Source organism: Cydia amplana, chromosome Z (genome assembly GCF_948474715.1).
Source record: "Cydia amplana chromosome Z, ilCydAmpl1.1, whole genome shotgun sequence".
NCBI lineage: Eukaryota > Metazoa > Arthropoda > Insecta > Lepidoptera > Tortricidae > Cydia > Cydia amplana.
The window spans coordinates 36,894,775-36,913,411 of record NC_086096.1 but is presented as its reverse complement, the minus strand read 5'-3'; the positions used below and the strand labels follow the sequence as shown (position 1 = coordinate 36,913,411).

Here is an 18,637-nt window from a genome sequence, read left to right as displayed (position 1 = left end):
TCAGGCTCATTCAAATTGGCAATTTCATAGATGGAACCTCCGATTTTCCTTTTTATTAAATATGGGCCTTCTCTGCGAGGTGCAAGTTTAGCTGAGAATCCACTTTCATGGCGACTTAATGGAAGTGTTTCCACCAAAACTAAAGAAAAGATATCGTCCTTCATTTGTTCGTCTCGGATGTTATGTTCCTCCCTTTTTGGTAAGTCAAATTCAACACGACAAATTTCACATGGATCGATGTGTTCTTCACAAGGCGGTCTTGAAAGGCTGTCGGCCACAACATTCGTCCTTCCTGGGGTATATTTGGTTTCAAAATCGTAGGGCTGTAGTTGTAGGGCCCATCTTTCCAGACGAGCTGTGGGTGACTTTAAATTAATTAACCACTTTAACGGTTGATGATCTGTGATAGTCAGGAACTTGGTGCCTTCTATGTAGCCTCTAAATTTGGTCACTGCCCACACAATTGCAAGGGCTTCCTTCTCTGTGACTGTGTAATTGCGTTCAGCCGATGTAAGCAGCCTACTAGCATATTCAATAGGGTGTTCTTTCTCACCCTCCCCCTGCACCAGAGCTGCACCAATTGCGTAGTTACTGGCGTCAGGTTTTATAAGGTGAGTCGCTGGTATTCGACTCAATAATTCTTGAAATTGTTCCGTAGTTAATTTCACCGCCATTTTTAGTGACTTTGATCCCTTTTGACTTCCTTCCGTTTTCCCACCTGTCATTTAAGTTGGGCGCCAGAATGTAGGAATGGAATGAGACGCCGATTGGGAACTAGTGATTTATTGGTTGTAACTTATAATAGAACAATATCAAGTTATACAAGTGAAGTACCTAGCTACAAAACATATGACGTATGAGCGGAAAGTGGTACGCTGTGGCGTTCTCACTCCTTGCTCGATCCCTCAGGGGATGTCCACTGCATAGACTAAAGGTCAACCGAGGATGAAGCTTAGGGCGGTACGTAGCGACGTTCACAACCCGTGCTCATTTATTGGTTCACCTTGAGGATAGCAGAGGCCGTCTCCCAAGCTAGACCGCTAGCTAACGAATGAATATCGGCGGCCGCGCCGCGCTTTTTATACAGTGCCGCGTGCCGCTCGGAGATCTTCGCGCGCGCTCGGCTCGGCCGGTCCGCTGAGCGCAACAAGTAGTAGTGTGCGAGCGAGAAAGTATTCGGATCCGCGCGCCTCGCGAGTACTAATGTTATTCTATCTTGCTACAAATTTAATTATGTTTTTAATGAGAATTGCCGTCAGCAGCGACAGCTGAATTAAACTTCAACTATAATTAGTCTATACTTGTATGTGTGTATTTTTATAATATTATATTTCATCTATTTTCAGTTCACGAGTCTGCATTGATCATGGGTTCGAATCCTATAAAAGTATTAATTAGAAGATCCATAATGCATGTTAAATTATATGAATATTTTTTATACGAAGCATGGATTAAAAACATTAAATTTGTATTTGTGTGTGTAAACTGTATTTTAGGTACATTTTTTAATTTTAACCAGGAGCCTAATTGTGAAATAAAAAATTAGTCACTGTTTTAAGAATGTCCGTGAAACCAATTGCAATCCATATATTTTGCAAATAGGCTGTAATAGCTTGCTTACCTACCTCATCCATAATACATATCTACCCGCACAGTTGTAGGTACTTAAAAAGTAATTTTTAACTATTTAAACACCTAAAAGATAATCACTACAACCAGAAAAAAAGTCCAAGATAATGTATGGGTAAACTTATCGACATCGTAAATATATTGAGACGCATGCTACGCACGAAACAAGTCGAATTACCTCCATAGTAACGTAGATATAGGTAATTTGTGATTATTTAAACTTTACTATTTTTACTTATTGTCATTAATTTAAATTAATCGCGTATTAAATACACTTAAAAATAACCACCGACGTTACCAGTGTTCCGAGACCAGTCAAATGTTCCGCTTGAAACGTTGGAAGTTATTTACAAGTACCTATATTTAATACGTGAAAAGTCCTGGTCGATTTAAATCTCGTAATAATTGTAACAACCTAACCAACTAACCAGGTTACGGCGAAACGCACGAAACGATCACATCTAACGGGCGCTTGCACGCAGCGCCGGCGTTCGACGTGCGCGTGCGCGTGCAGCGGCCACCCGCACCACCGTCCCCGCCCTCGACCCTGACGCCCACGGAGACCGACGGCGGCAGCGTCAGGTTAGTATCTCTTAAGTTTTGGATTCCTCCGAAAACGGTGCCGTCATATGACGGCCGTCATATAGCGGCCGCAAAAGACGGCCGTCTTTACGGTGGCGACATGTGGAAAGTACCACGGCGTCATAACACACCGTCATCCACCAAGGTCAAAGCGGCAAATTTGAAAAATGTAGGCGCGATGGGATAACGTCCCATAGAAAATTTGAATTTCGCGCCTTTTCCTACTGACAAGATTTGCTTGATCATCTATAATTTACTTGGAGGATGAAATATCATCAGAAGAGGAAAATAATCGTAGTACGGAATCATTTATTCAAATCTCGTGTCATTTATTCAAAATGGCGTCACCGCTATCTAATAAAACGTTCACGAAACTATCGACAAGGTCATGACGGCCGTTGACAATCAACGTTACGTAACGCCGTCTAGGAAACCGCGCCATCTTGTTTACATAGACAACGTTCTAGTGACGTCAGTCAACGCTATATAGCGGCCGTAATATGACGGCACCGTTTTCGGAGGAATCCAAAGCTTTAGTGTAAGGCCTGAGTGGACGCTCGAAGCGGAGCGTTCGGCGGGGCGTGCAGCGTGGCGTCGAGCTCCCAAGTGATTTGAGCAGCGTGCACTAAGGCCGCTTTTATACTTTTGCATTTGTTTAACATGCACGCCGCACGCCCCGCCCCGCTGCACGCCCAACTCGAGCGTCCACTCAGGCCTTACGCACACGCCATGACACGCACGCTATGATCGGTTACGCTCGACGCTGGCGCCTCCTGCCATACATACATTTTGTTTTAGTTAGGGCGATTCTTGGCCTCGCGTGGCTAGGGGTCACAAACCCGGTTTCACCGAATTCGAAAAAACCGGAAAAACCGGGTTTTCAGCCAATTGCCAAAACCGGGTTTTGACTTTGGTAAAACCGGCTTTTTCGAGGTTTTCGATTTTACAGTTTTATAAACATGGTTTAATTATTTTGATGAGCAACAATTACCGCAGAGTTTGTTATTATATTTAGAACAACACAATACATTAATACGAAGTTCGTATACGTATTATATAAAAAACTGCTTACTATTTTTACTAAATATCCCTTAATTTCCTGTACTACGTAGTTTAAATAACATTTTAGTAGGAACGCTCGTTGAACTCTTGTTAAAAATGTTCATTGTAGTAATTATAACAAAAGTCAATATCGCGATATTTACTATGTACAGTTTTATTCTTCTTTGTTCCTTCAGGTTCCTTTGCCTTTGTTAGAAATGGCTAAGAAAGTTTTGTTCCTATCTGTCCAGTCCATGATCGACTTTCACATCAGATTTCTTATATCCTCAGCTGATGTAGTGGCCGCAACCAAATCAAATCCCTTGTAACTTATCTCGTTTAGCGAGTCGAGTATTATCAGCGGTGTGTGTTTCCTGGAGGAGCACTATGTCAACCCCGTTGTCACGTAATATTTTGCTCAGGCATTTCGTTTCAGAATTGCTGACCATGAGGTTAAAAACTTTATTGATGGAATTTGATGGTCTTTGTAAAGATAGAGTAAAATAGAAATGTCGTGGAAGACGGAGTAATAAAGCATTGTTCCTAAATATACTTGCTTATTTTACAAATTATATGTAAAATCAAAATCACCGAAAAAACCGTAAACCCGGTTTTGCTGTTGCACAAAAACCGAAAAACCGGTTTTCTAAAATACGCACGGTTTTGTGACCCCTACGCGTGACGTTGCGAGCGTGCGTGCTCGGAACGTGTTTCATTGCCGAGGCGTAAGTATAGTATAACTACGGATGTTCTCTATACAAGTGATAATACTGTAGGTATTTTGCGTTTTATTGCTGATATTTGGATTCATTACTAGAAGAGCATGAACGCCAAGAGTCCGTCCTTGTGGTATCACTCGTAGCGTTACCTCAGCCCGCGCCACAAGCAGAATTTGTTAAATACCAACTGTTTTATCAATTCAGTTTCTCATTTCATCATCTTCAAACTTTATTTTTCGTCTTAACTCAATATATTCAACTCCAGGCAAACCATGATACTAGAGGAACATGAACGCCAAGAGTCCGTCCGCACGGTGTCGCCCATAGCGTTGCCTCTGCCCGCGCGTCAAGCGCACCTGCCCCCGCCCGCGCGCCCGCCCCGCCCCGCGCAGCTCTACTCGCAGGTCAGCAGGGAGCGACAGGTACTAGGAGATCATGTAACATGGAGTGTGCCTGTGTGTCTGTGAATACCAGTTGGGAAGAATATCGAGGGTGGTCAACTGTTCATGTAGCTCGGGTTTCGATTAGGACTAGGACCATACAACAGGTGAAAGGTAGACAGAGCCGAAGGCCTAGCCTGAAACAGGTACTACAGTCACCTGCAATAATATTACCCAACGAAGGCCGCAAAAATATCTGAGACGATCTTATTTGTAGGTAAAGCCATAAGAGGGCGTCACATATTTTTGCGGTCTTCGAAGAGTAACATATTATTGCAGGTGACGCTTGGGTCTAAAAGTTTGGAGACTTCCGAAATAGATTGTTTACATTTAAAGCGATGACTTTACCAGGGGACCATAAAAAATTTGGATGTCTCAGAAGTTCTAATAGGTTCCTCATCAAAATCATGTGCACATTCAAAATTTAACAATAACTTATATATGTTTAATTGGCACATTACCATCGTTCACATTAATTCGGGTTTTAAGATAATTATCATCACATTTTTGAATTAATTTTTGTGTGTGTGTGTTTTTTGCGTAACGAATCATATCTAAACAGATTTAATGGTAATTTTGTTGGCCATATCATTAGTTGATAATCAATCCTATTATAAAAGAAAATCTTACAAAAGCTCATTTCATACTGAACATATGTATTTGTGTACAATTAAGACTGCATAAATACAAATATGACGAACGGTACGAAATATTCACCACAAATACAAGTTCTACTTGTCAACCAACGAAATCGTCCAATCAAAATCCACCAACCACCCCACCCAACCAATCACATCACCTACATTTCTAACCAATCACTAACCAGGAATGGTCTCGGCGGCCGCGCTCCATCGTGTCCCTCAACACGGAGATGACAGACACGCACTCGGTGACAGAGGTCACTGACCGGTCGCATGCGAGGATGTTCCACATCAAGGTATCTTATCTTATCTTATCTTATTATTTTCGGGGGCCCTTACGGATACACTTCGACTCATAGGGATCTTTTGTGCAATTACCCCCTGTAGAAGATCCGTCAGCTACTCAAGAGCTTTTACATCAAGGTATGATCATGTTAATGTTACAGAAGTGGCCAAAATATGAACAATGTGATCTGTACGGATATGATGGCAACCCTATTGCCAACTATTTTTTGGTGGAATATAGTATTTTCCAGAATAAGGCATCAAAAATATAGTACATTTGAAAAAAAATATAGTACTTTTAGATAAAATACTAAACATAAGTGTAAAATACGTTTAATCGGAAATATAGTATTTTAGCGTACTATATATTTTTCCAAAAGTACAATAGTACAGAGAGCCAAAATATAGTACAATACTATATTATATAGTACGGTTGGCAACCCTAGATATGATGGTCGTTCTTGTCTACGTGACAGCGTGATAAAACGGTGTCCGTCACTGTGTATCCCGCGGTGTTAAAAAGTGACAGTTATTTGATCACGTGGATAAAACTATCCATAATACGCCTGCTGCTTATGATAGCTGTCGCTTGCAATGTAAAAGCTTATGCGATTACATTGGAAACTATTTTTGCTTAACAGTAGGCACTACAACAGTTTCCCTAAATCGGGACCGTGGGCGTGGGAGGATTTGCTCTATGTAACCTAAATCAGAAACTTAAGCTTGTGAACGGGTGCTGCCCTCTACAGTTCACTCACGCTCCCTTATGTAACCTAGAAACTTTCCTCAGAAAATTATTCACCCGACTGCACCAGCTTAGCTATTTAAGTATTAAGATTTGTTTCAATCAAATAGCTTCTATAATTTGACATTATGATACAGAATACAATTTTGGCCACTTCAAATAAATAATATCATAAACTTAATAGCTCGAAAACACATATTCGTACTTACCTTACCCTAATTTCAATAATATTAACACGACTCTGCGCAACGGCAGATTTTTATGTGTAAGCGAGGACTTTGAGTCAACTATGGCACTTTCATGCTTCTATGGTCCAAATATTGCAGGAAATTAGGCAGAAATCATTTCGCTAAATACAATTCGGCCATAATCATTGTAATTGTATGGGTAAATGGTATTTCCTGTAGACATCGCAAAGATAATCAAAAGCTAATTTCTACGGTGCCCCTAACAGGCAGGTTACTTTTTTCAGTATTTGAGATTGAGACTCAATTTAGCAAAACTTGTACCCGGACGTTAACTTTGATTGTTTTGTCTATAGAAGAGAACTTTCTCTGAAATATTTTTGACCCAATTATTAAATCCACATGAAATAAATGTCACGCCTAGTTGACCCTAAGACCTCGCTCCCTCATTCAATCAATAATGTTATACAACGGTTGTATAGAAGCCGCCGCCACCGCCACCAGTGATGAGCGAGCGTCTGGAGACGGAGGAACATGAGGTCCTGATGGAGAGCCTTGAACCCATTCCTGAGACGCCTATCCTTCCAGCCAGGTAAGACTAAGTAGACTAGTCACTGGTGGTTCTTTAAGCTGTGGACCTTAAAAACCCCTATGGAACCGCCCCTAGCCACTAGACTGGTGGTATTTCCGCTGTGGACCTTGAAATCCCTATGATACCACTACCGCCACCAGTGATGAGTGAGCGTCTGGAGACAGGAGCATGAGGTCCTGACGGAAAGCCTTGAACCCATTCCTGAGACGCCTATCCTTCCAGCCAGGTAAGACCAACTAGAACTAGTCATTGGTCGTTCTATAAGCTGTGGACTTTGAGAGCCTTATGGCACCGCCCATAGCCATTAGACTGCTCTGTGCGCTGTAGACCTTGAAAACCCTATGGCACCACTGCCGCCACGAGTGATGAGCGAGCGTCTGGAGACAGGAGCATGGGGTCCTGATGGAGAGCCTTGAATCCATTCCTGAGACGCCTATCCTTCCAGCCAGGTAAGACCAACTAGAACTAGTCATTGGTCGTTCTATAAGCTATGGACTTTGAGAGCCTTATGGCACCGCCCGTAGCCATTAGACTGCTCTTTGCGTTGTATACCTTGAAAACCCTATGGCACCACTGCCGCCACCAGTGATGAGCGAGCGTCTGTAGACAGGAGCATGAGGTCCTGACGGAAAGCCTTGAACTCATTCCTGAGACGCCTATCCTTCCAGCCAGGTAAGACCAAGTAGACTAGTCACTGGTGGGTCTATAAGCTGTGGACCTTGAAACCCCTATGGCACCGCCCGTAGCCATTAGACTGCTCTTTGCGCTGTATACCTTGAAAACCCTATGGCACCACTGCCGCCACCAGTGATGAGCGAGCGTCTGGAGACAGGAGCATGAGGTCCTGATGGAGAGCCTTGAACCCATTCCTGAGACGCCTATCCTTCCAGCCAGGTAAGACCAACTAGAACTATAAGCTGTGGACTTTGAGAGCCTTATGGCACCGCCCATAGCCATTAGACTGCTCTGTGCGCTGTAGACCTTGAAAACCCTATGGCACCACTGCCGCCACGAGTGATGAGCGAGCGTCTGGAGACAGGAGCATGGGGTCCTGATGGAGAGCCTTGAATCCATTCCTGAGACGCCTATCCTTCCAGCCAGGTAAGACCAACTAGAACTAGTCATTGGTCGTTCTATAAGCTATGGACTTTGAGAGCCTTATGGCACCGCCCGTAGCCATTAGACTGCTCTTTGCGTTGTATACCTCGAAAACCCTATGGCACCACTGCCGCCACCAGTGATGAGCGAGCGTCTGTAGACAGGAGCATGAGGTCCTGACGGAAAGCCTTGAACTCATTCCTGAGACGCCTATCCTTCCAGCCAGGTAAGACCAAGTAGACTAGTCACTGGTGGGTCTATAAGCTGTGGACCTTGAAACCCCTATGGCACCGCCCGTAGCCATTAGACTGCTCTTTGCGCTGTATACCTTGAAAACCCTATGGCACCACTGCCGCCACCAGTGATGAGCGAGCGTCTGGAGACAGGAGCATGAGGTCCTGATGGAGAGCCTTGAACCCATTCCTGAGACACCTATCCTTCCAGCCAGGTAAGACCAACTAGAACTAGTCATTGGTCGTTCTATAAGCTATGGACTTTGAGAGCCTTATGGCACCGCCCGTAGCCATTAGACTGCTCTTTGCGTTGTATACCTCGAAAACCCTATGGCACCACTGCCGCCACCAGTGATGAGCGAGCGTCTGTAGACAGGAGCATGAGGTCCTGACGGAAAGCCTTGAACTCATTCCTGAGACGCCTATCCTTCCAGCCAGGTAAGACCAAGTAGACTAGTCACTGGTGGGTCTATAAGCTGTGGACCTTGAAACCCCTATGGCACCGCCCGTAGCCATTAGACTGCTCTTTGCGCTGTATACCTTGAAAACCCTATGGCACCACTGCCGCCACCAGTGATGAGCGAGCGTCTGGAGACAGGAGCATGAGGTCCTGATGGAGAGCCTTGAACCCATTCCTGAGACGCCTATCCTTCCAGCCAGGTAAGACCAACTAGAACTAGTCACTGGTCGTTCTATAAGCTGTGGACTTTGAGAGCCTTATGGCACCGCCCATAGCCATTAGACTGCTCTGTGCGCTGTAGACCTTGAAAACCCTATGGCACCACTGCCGCCACCAGTGATGAGCGAGCGACTGGAGACAGGAGCATGAGGTCCTGATGGAGAGCCTTGAACCCATTCCTGAGACGCCTATCCTTCCAGCCAGGTAAGACCAAGTAGACTAGTCACTGGTGGATCTATAAGCTGTGGACTTTGAAAACCCCTGTGGCAAGGTCCCTAGCCATTAGCCTGGTGGCTCTTTGTGCTGTAGACCTTGAAAATCCTATGGCACCACTACCGCCACCAGTGATACCTACATAATCCCGCGCCCGGTTGTCAAAAGCAAACGGCCATAGCTGTTAGTTTTCTCAGGACTTTCTTGGACTCTATTAATTTAGTTAGGTATCTAGTTATCTGTGAATTAACTGCTAATAATGTCACACCAGGAAACCGGAGATCACGTCGCACGTGGTCGACGACGTGTTCCTGCGCACGATCACCGAGAAGAAGACGATTGAGGACATCGAGCGGCACAAGAGGCTGGTCACTGAATACAAACAGGTACTTCTAGAAACTATTGACGACCGGTCTGGCCTAGTGGGTAGTGACCCTGCCTGTGAAGCCGCGGTCCTGGGTTCGAATCCCAGTAAGGGCATTTATTTGTGTGATGAGCACAGATATTTGTTCCTGAGTCTTGGTTGTTTTCTATATATTTATGTATTTGTATATTATATATATCGTTGTCTGAGTACCCACAACACAAGCCTTCTTGAGCTTACTGTGGGACTTAGTCAATCTGTGTAAGAATGTCCTATAATATTTATTTATTATTTATTTATTTATTGTTGATTGTGATGTGGGTCTTGATACACAGAACCCCTAGTGTAAATTTCATTCGATAGCGTGATGAGCGTTCACGTTTGCGTTATGTCTATTTTTGTATGGGATTATGAACAGCGCGTCAAGCGGGACGTTTTGGAAACTCATCATCCCATACAAAATGACAACGCAAACGCGTGCGTCACGTCACGCTATCGAATGAAATTTACACTAGGGTTACTGAACTCTTAAGGGTACTCGTAAAAACGTGTTCTTATCAAAATGTCGATGTTTTGTTTTATTAATCTAATAAAATTTGGTAAAATGCAGAGGTGTGCTGCTTCCCGGGGCCTTGATAGGTCTAGGTATAGATATCCCACTGCCAAGCACAGTCCTAATCATATTATTGTTAAGAAGGCTTTAAGTTATATCCATGTAGATCAGGAACACTTTCAAACCTTACCGCACGATGTTCACAATTCATTTGCTACCACTAATCCTACTTGCCGAGCAACTCACTCAAGTGATTTTTTGACACAGGTTTCGATATGCTGAGTTATCTTTGGATAAATAATTACTTTCTATTGTTTTAGAATTCCTCAAATGTTCACGTGTAGTCAAACGGATTTCTAACTTCAACTTCAACTTCAATTTCAACATTTATTCAGCAAATAGGCCACAAGGGCACTTTTACACGTCAACAATGAATTTACATACAAGCAAAATAATAATAATAATACATCAACAATTATTAAATACAACTACAACTACCAAATCAAACTAACGTAATACAATTACTTAGTTGTATAAGGTCTCTTAATGTCGAATTACATAAAAAAACTATAATAATAATATTAAAATAAAAACAAAACAGATACATGGGAAAAAAAATCTAAACTTATTTAGAGGTGTAAATGTCTCTAAGTGTCAGAACTAAAAAATAACATAGTTTATCAAATTATCCTTAGAGATGTATAGGGTCTCCAACGTGTACCCATTACAGGTGCCTCCGCCGCCCCCGCAGTTCGACGTCACGATCCGCAACCACACGCTGCCGGAGGCGCAATGGGAGAACTTCTCCGACATCAGCAGCGCCTCGGGCATGACGCTCACGCCGAAGATGGAACGCGTGCCTTTGTCACTGCCGCCGCAGAAATATATCGGCAAGTTCTTACAACTTATGTTGCCCTGGTACTTTGTACTTGAAATTAAGTTGGTGGCTTAACGGAAAGATGTGGACACCTGTCGTTATACTGGCAGTTGACTTGCTTCAAGTAGTGGATTTTGGAATAATCTCACAATTTTCATTAATAAATAAATAATCAAATAATTTATTTACAAACAAGATATATACAGTGGTATTACTAAAAGAAATTAAAACTAAAGCTTTAAATCTAAAATAGGCCCGTTGACGTAACTGGTGACCGAAGAGCTGGCGACTACCTCGCACAACGTATCAGCATTGCGATACAGCGAGGAAATCTCACAATTTTAGATATAGAACATTTGTTGTTGTTATGTTATCTTTACTTAGAATCACGAACTCGTTTGACTTTACTAGAAGAAGTAGTGTCCCAAGTTTGTCTAATCTGGTATGTTTTTCTACGCTCAAAATACCAGTTACATGTCAATTCAAATTAGTATCACCAGGTAAAAAATCCTAGTAACATAAGTTAAGCAACGCTTTTCACGCAGCGTGCCAGCCATTTGCCAAAGCAACATTCTGACGCTTCACTCTTTTTGCCTGTCGACTCCGCTGTTATCCTGCCGGTATCTTTAATGGTGAAAGAAATTACACTCTACTCCTAATACCTAATAATCGAAATTCCACAGGCAAAGGCGGCCCCGACCTCTTCTCCCCCGAACTCATCAAGCAATCTCAGTACCAGCCTTCCAACCTGCCGCTTCTGCCCGAGCTGCCACCAGCCCGCAACCCGCTGTATCGTGATGATGACGAAGATGTGCCGGAGCCGGTTCCAGTACCCCCTGTTCCTCAGAACTGGAGTGTCCTGACTAGGGTGCTTAGCACTGAGGCGCAAGACGAGGTATATCAAAGCTTTTATCATACCGTTACCAATGTTACCATGATAACTAGCGACCCGCCCCGGCTTCGCACGGGTTAACAAATTATACATACCTAAACCTTCCTCTTGAATCACTCTGACCTATTTAAAAGAAAACCGCATCAACGCCGTTGCGTAGTTTTATTTAAAGATCTAAGCATATGTACATAAGGACAGACAGCGGGAAGCGACTTTGTTTTATACCTACTATGTAGTGAAGAAAGGCAAGTTTGTCCCTGATAAAATTATTTCAAGAGACAGGCGTGATCACATAAAAAGCGTAACAAAAGACTGCGTTTTGAGTTATCGACGCGTGAGTTGAAGCCACGTACACAAAAATGTCACAAAATGACGGCAAAATTTGGATAAACATTAACAGTTTGGAATGATTCACGGTTAGTTTCACTAGACTTATATCGACCGGGATATGAACCGTGATTACCTTTTGTTGAACAAGATGCATGTAACTGCGTCGAAATATCAGGAGCTCGAAAACAATACAAAAGGTATTAATCGCGGTTCATATCCATATAAGTCTAGTTGATAAACATTGTTCTATTTACCAATATCGATACCGATAGCAAGCTGAACAGCCAACTGCAGTCAGCTTTAATATCGTGTACTTAAGACATTTTCACCCATTCATTATTTTACATCCGTGTTTGTGATTAGTAACTCTTTGTGTGTGTAACTCACCTTAACTTTCCTGCCTATACTTCGAAATAGATCGACTCCTGTAATATTACCTCTTTGTGTATTGCCTCTAACTTACTTACTTACTTACTTCCGTTGGCGCTACAACCCTTTGTGGGTCTTGGCCTCCTCCACAATCTTCCTCCAGTTGTCGCGGTGCCTGGCGACCTTCTTCCAGTTGGTAAACTTTCTCATCTTCCTAAGATCTTCTTCTACACAATCCATCCAACGCTTCCTAGGCTTGCCTTTCGGTCTTTTTTGTTGCGGCGTCCACCTTGTCATGACTTTTGCTGCCCTCTTGTCCGGCATCCTTTCAAGGTGACCCGCCCATCTCAGCCGCTGCGACTTACAGAACCTGACGATGTTCTCGTGCTCTATGAGTACATCCAACTCGTGGTTCATGCGTCGACGATAGGTATTATGGTCTATTACAGAACCATAGCACAGAATAACTAATAGTACTACCGTACAGAAAATTCACTCCTTCACAAAAGTCAGATTTAGGTATAAAATTACATCTATATCGCCGCCTGCATGCAAAATTGAAACTTATAACCGCGCACGAACCGTGAATCTCCTTTGCGCGCCGCAGTTTTATGACCGAGCTGTGAGTGTCGGCACGGGGTTATCACTTGACAAGTTTTTATACCTATACCCACTGATTTATTATTTTTAAGATAAATATGTAGGAATTACAAACGTTGATTATGTAAACATACATTTTTTATCCTGAGATAGTATGTCTGATTCTCACGGAAGTAAGTTTCGAAGCCATTGTGTATTTTCAATTTTGCGCGAGCGCCACGTGACACGACTATCGTGCACGCCGAGCGGCAGCCCGCTGCCATACGCCTGTCTGATGGGCGTGCCGGCCAAATATACCTAAACTGCGGAGTGACACCCCCCTGACCATAGATCTTTCTGAGCACTTTTCTTTCGAACACTGCCAGTTTTAGTTCGTTGCCTTTTTGCCTCTAACATTGGTTTCTAATATCAAGGTCCTCCAAGAGTCGGAGCGCGTGCACCGCCTCACCCGCGAGGAGCGCCTGCGCTGGCGCGAGCTCATCACCCACGAGTCCACGCTGCGCCGCGAGCTGGCCCGCTCCTCCACCCGCGAGGAGTTCACCAGGGTGGCCCACGACCATCGCTTCGCGCCGCTGTACACCCCGCATAAGTGGGAGGTCATCATACGGATTCTGGCGCCTCCTCCAGAAAAACCCAAGGTAAGAACATTTAACTATTGGCAAGGTGCGAAGTCGGTGGAGGGGGAAGTGGCGCTGATCGTCACACAGGTAATCTTATGGAATGTCCGCCATTAGTACTAGCGGCAGCCGCTTGAACTAATTTTACTCCATAAGATTTAACGTAGAAAGTCCGCCAAAATGAGGGCAGCACCAGTCGTGCACCTAGCGAATAGTCTGTCAAGCCGGATATGTCAGTAGCAATGTAAAGCAAACTAAAGTATCGTATCCCTAGGAAACGAACAAAAAGCAGCAATGCACATCGAACATCGATGAAATGTAAACAAAACAGTTCCACAGATAAGATATAAATGACACGCGATTTTCGAATAATTCAAACGTAGTGTTGCTAACCCGCGATTTTTCAAATCTGCCGCCTTTTTCTACTGACAAGATTTGCTTGAACGAGTATATTAATACAAACGTACGAGTATATAACCGGCACACAGAACCAGTATTTTACGCCATGAGTTGATGTTGTTTTGACAACAAACCGTAGAAGCGGAGCGTGAGTCTCGCGACCTAAACGCGTAAGCGCTACGAATATTAGCGCGCTTACGACGTTTTGTTCGCATGGTACAGGTTGCGATTGCGACAATTTCATTGTTAGGTATGGCTTCTTCTACATATAGTAATTAATATCTCAATGGATAAGAAATAAACTTGTATGACACTTTAAATAGTGTAAATATGGGGCATTATCTATGAAAAGGGACCTTATTGTCGATGGCGCTTACGCCGCACAGCGTCGCGCGGCATTGCATTTATATCGGAGCATCGTTAATAATGGCGTAAGCGCCATCGACAATAAGGTGCCTTTTCATAGATAACGTCACATATTACGATCCACACTTCCAAGCGAACTGGCCTAACAGACCCTTAATGTTGCCGACGACTTCTGGGAGAGACCTCGGTCTATCGAGGTGCTGTGCCCGGTATTATACTACCCTGGTATATAGGGCATTCAAGGATGACTTGACCTGTGTGAAAACACAGCAACACAACACAACACAGCTGGAAGCAGAAATGCTTCCATGCATGCCCTGCAGAGGGGGTTATCTGTAGCCATAGACTAGGAATCCTCTAGACGGAGTTTAGAGCAATTATTTCATGAAACCGATGCTGCCAAAAATACTGGGGTGCGGGGGACGAGGTGAGCGAGTCCCGCGCCGTGATTGGTCCGTTCAAAGACACGGACGTCACACAAAGACACTGACTCGAAAATGGAGTGAAACTACCGTATATTTGTGGCAGAGGGGGTAGCGCTACTATGCTCAGTCTCGAGGATGTCTTGTCTGTGTCTGTAGCACGTGGCGACTAATGTTGACTAAATTGTTTTCCCACAGAACCGCTACCGCAAAAAGAGCGAGTGGGACTCGCGTTCGCGGCGCAGCTCTCTGCCCACGCTTTATGAGTACGACAGCGACGCCACCTCCCTCCGCGAGCCGGGCCGCTCCCGGCGCTCCTCGTACCGCAGCGACCACGTCGACATGAGGTAAAAAAGCGGCCAAGTGCGAGTCGGACTCGCCCATGAAGGGTTCCGTATTTAGGCGATTTATGACGTATAAAAAAAAAACTACTTACTAGATCTCGTTCAAACCAATTTTCGGTGGAAGTTTACATGGTAATGTACATCATATATTTTTTTTAGTTTTATCATTCTCTTATTTTAGAAGTTACAGAGGGGGGGACACACATTTTACCACTTTGGAAGTGTCTCTCGCGCAAACTATTCAGTTTAGAAAAAAATGATATTAGAAACCTCAATATCATTTTTGAAGACCTATCCTAAAAAAATTTTTTGAGTTTCAATTCGAAGTATGGGGAACCCCAAAAATTTATTGTTTTTTTTTTCTATTTTTGTGTGAAAATCTTAATGCGGTTCACAGAATACATCTACTTACCAAGTTTCAACAGTATAGTTCTTATAGTTTCGGAGAAAAGTGGCTGTGACATACGGACGGACAGGCAGACGGACAGACGGACAGACAGACAGACAGACATGACGAATCTATAAGGGTTCCGTTTTTTGCCATTTGGCTACGGAACCCTAAAAATGTTCCATGAGGTACTTAAGAATGTACCCTGCCCTGTACCACCAGGAGGGGTATTCGACAAGCGACGTTTGACGTATCGCGATGAACTCCCGTTGAATAGGAACAATCTTGTGTCAATATTTGACATTAGCAATCCGCAGGTGATAACTAGACCAAACCATTATAAACCTTAAAATAGTAATAAAACAAAGTTGATTTTTGTTGAATTAATTGGTTGTACCAAATGATATCATCCGCAGTTGATGAATATGCGATTCAATCAACTGTTGAATTGAAGTGGACGCGAAATCTGACAGTTGTACATCTCTAATAGGGGCCCAAGGAAACGGTAGGTAACTCGGCAAGTACGTTCCGTGGCCTTCGGGTCAATTTTGTGACAGATTACTTGAACTCTGTCAACGAATTAAAACGAAATGTTTGAAGATAAAACATCAAGTTTGGTAATCGTTGTCATTCATTGGATGAATCCTGTATTTGACACCCTCGTTAAAATGAAACTTTACTTACCCATGCCTCTAAAATTGTGTTTATATTAATCAGGTCCATGTCGGAGATGATGGTGGACTATGCACGGGAGGAAGCTGACAGCCATTCTGAAGTGTCCGCCGGCACACAGCTGGGCCGGTACTACGACGATGATAGCGACTCCGAGCATCCCTTCCATCAGAACCAGTGAGTATCAGTAATACGATTAAAACATTATTTTGCTGTTATAATTTTCGCGTTTATCAAAGCGACGTATCACAAAAAGCGAGTTTGACTTGTAGGCAGAAAAAAGAATTCAAAAAAGAAGAGCAGAGAGTTCGTTTTTAATCATTTGACCACCAAAGAATCCAGAGACGTCAACTGACGCTCGCGGCTACAGCCTAATATCAACCTTCGAGCATTCCGACAAGGTTCACGATGGCACAACGCGCACGATAGGCGATAGGGTTATACATGTCATCTTACTAGGGTTCTAGAGTAAGACCAAGATAAGTCTGCAACGATTTTGTTAGCATACGCAGTGCAGGTGTTATTTATACGTCATAATTTCATAGAAATTCGACGTTTACTATCGACGTTTACTGTGTGTGCTATCAAAATCATTGCAAACTTATCTTGGTCTAACTCTAACCAGTCTTACTGTGCCCAGTCGCCTCGATGTCGTAGTCGTAGTAGACTGTCGTTTATTTATGTTTGTTATAAGTACTCTTTTAATATATTTATTTCAAGAAATATAAACAACATAAAGTAACCTAAATAAAATTAAAACTACCTACAAAACTAAAACTACTACTTAAAAAAGGAAAACTAAAAATCTATATCTAAAGAGGGCCCCTGGGGCATAGTACCAAAGATACTGGCAGCATTTCCTCGCTGAATTGCAACGCTTATTCGTTGAGCGAGGAAGCTGCCAGCTCTTTTGTCCCCAGTGACCTCAACCAGCCGTTTGGCCAAATATGTAAATAGATTTTGAGCTCCCGGACCCCACGGACCGAGGGTCTCAACACCGAAAGGAATAAAGTTGTAATTGGCGTCGAGACCCCCGTATTTCCGCCTCTTGAGGGTCTCGGCAGTAAATATTTGGTGTTTTCCCAGGCCCTGGTCTCGTCACTCTCTTCATCGATCCGTGAGTCAGCCTTCCCTCGCCCGCTCGGCGACGGAGGTGGTGGAACAGTGGACCGCCCCGGAAGGCGACGTCACGCCCAAGCCAGGCCGTCGCGTTAGAGGTAACTCTACTTATGTCTCAGTGTTAGTTGCTCTACATATGACTCTACACTTGATGGGTCAGCCTTACCACGCCCGCTCGGCGAGCGAGGTGGTGGTCCATATATGGACCTATATTTAAATAGCTATTTAAGACAAATAATTCCTTTTTTGACAGATCTCTTAACGCAGAATCTATTTGCACAGCTTTGAAAAACTTGTTCATTGACCATATCTACGCTATTCAGATCCTGCCGGCCTAGCTAAGGTGACAATCGCTATCGCTTCGATAACGAAACGCTTTTTGTCTCTCTATCTCTTCCATATTAGTGCGACAGTGACAATTGCGTTTCGATCGCTACGGAGCGTAAGCCATTGGCGTGTTAGCTATGCGGCCTGTATAGATGGAAAATTGATCGATTGCGTCTAGACTATCCCGAGACGTTGTATATATCTAACGTTCCATAATATATGTATTTATTTGCAGGTCCAGAAGGCTTGACAACATTTACTTCATCCGAAGTTCGCACGTTCCAAGCTTCCAGGGAATGGCGGGAGTAAAGGAACTTTAAAAAGGCCCAAATTGTCCGTTAGGCGCCCACCAGAGTTGCCATAAGAATATTTAAATATTTGTAGACTGAAAACATTATGGAAAGTTGTGGGAAAATCAGTCCGATGTATGTCTGTAATTTCGGAAATCGCTCCTAATTCCATCGTCATAGTCAATTTTCGAAATAACTCGACATGTCCAAATTTTAAGTGATTTCTGTGTCTCATGTGTCCCAAAAAATAGGTAGACAACTGAGTGACTACCTAAATGTGATTTGTATGGGTTATATATGACCCAAGATGATAAATTATGAAAATGAATGTACTTAAATATGATAGTTGTTTGTTGTACGCTCTACTGTATTTATTATTCTTATGGTAGATAATTTTAAACGCATTATAAGCTCAAAATAATATCTCAATTTTAACTCACTGCCTTTTGTGAAATGACTTAGTGTATATTGTGTACTATTACGATTCCGTCCATCATACATTTATAGTTAGATAATAATATGTATACCTAATTAAGACTTAATAAATTACCAGATATAATGTACCAGTGAATTTAAAGGTATAAAAGTTTTTTTGAAACGCATACTCGCAAAGTACGCATTCATAT

The 18,637-nt window shown here is 43.2% G+C and overlaps 1 protein-coding gene across 6 annotated transcripts in view; it reads left to right on the top strand.

Moving 5' to 3' along the window:
* The window catches only part of LOC134661262 (titin), a 74,154-nt gene extending 56,022 nt beyond the window's left edge, over window positions 1-18,132 (top strand). The window contains exons 9-21 of one of the 6 annotated variants that reach the window (XM_063517249.1): window positions 1,347-1,370; window positions 2,112-2,211; window positions 4,237-4,393; window positions 5,238-5,348; window positions 6,750-6,859; window positions 9,354-9,468; window positions 10,730-10,889; window positions 11,560-11,771; window positions 13,481-13,705; window positions 15,070-15,218; window positions 16,321-16,452; window positions 17,362-17,492; window positions 17,957-18,132. In XM_063517249.1, the coding sequence (XP_063373319.1) occupies window positions 1,347-1,370; window positions 2,112-2,211; window positions 4,237-4,393; window positions 5,238-5,348; window positions 6,750-6,859; window positions 9,354-9,468; window positions 10,730-10,889; window positions 11,560-11,771; window positions 13,481-13,705; window positions 15,070-15,218; window positions 16,321-16,452; window positions 17,362-17,492; window positions 17,957-18,030 (1,700 nt within the window). In that variant the 3' untranslated portion in view covers window positions 18,031-18,132. Of the gene's footprint in view, window positions 1-1,346; window positions 1,371-2,060; window positions 2,212-4,236; window positions 4,394-5,237; window positions 5,349-6,749; window positions 6,860-9,353; window positions 9,469-10,729; window positions 10,890-11,559; window positions 11,772-13,480; window positions 13,706-15,069; window positions 15,219-16,320; window positions 16,453-17,361; window positions 17,493-17,956 lie in introns of all 6 variants that reach the window. The other 5 variants (XM_063517250.1, XM_063517248.1, XM_063517247.1 and 2 more) reach the window with 5 other exon arrangements.
* Window positions 18,133-18,637: the final 505 nt, after the last annotated feature.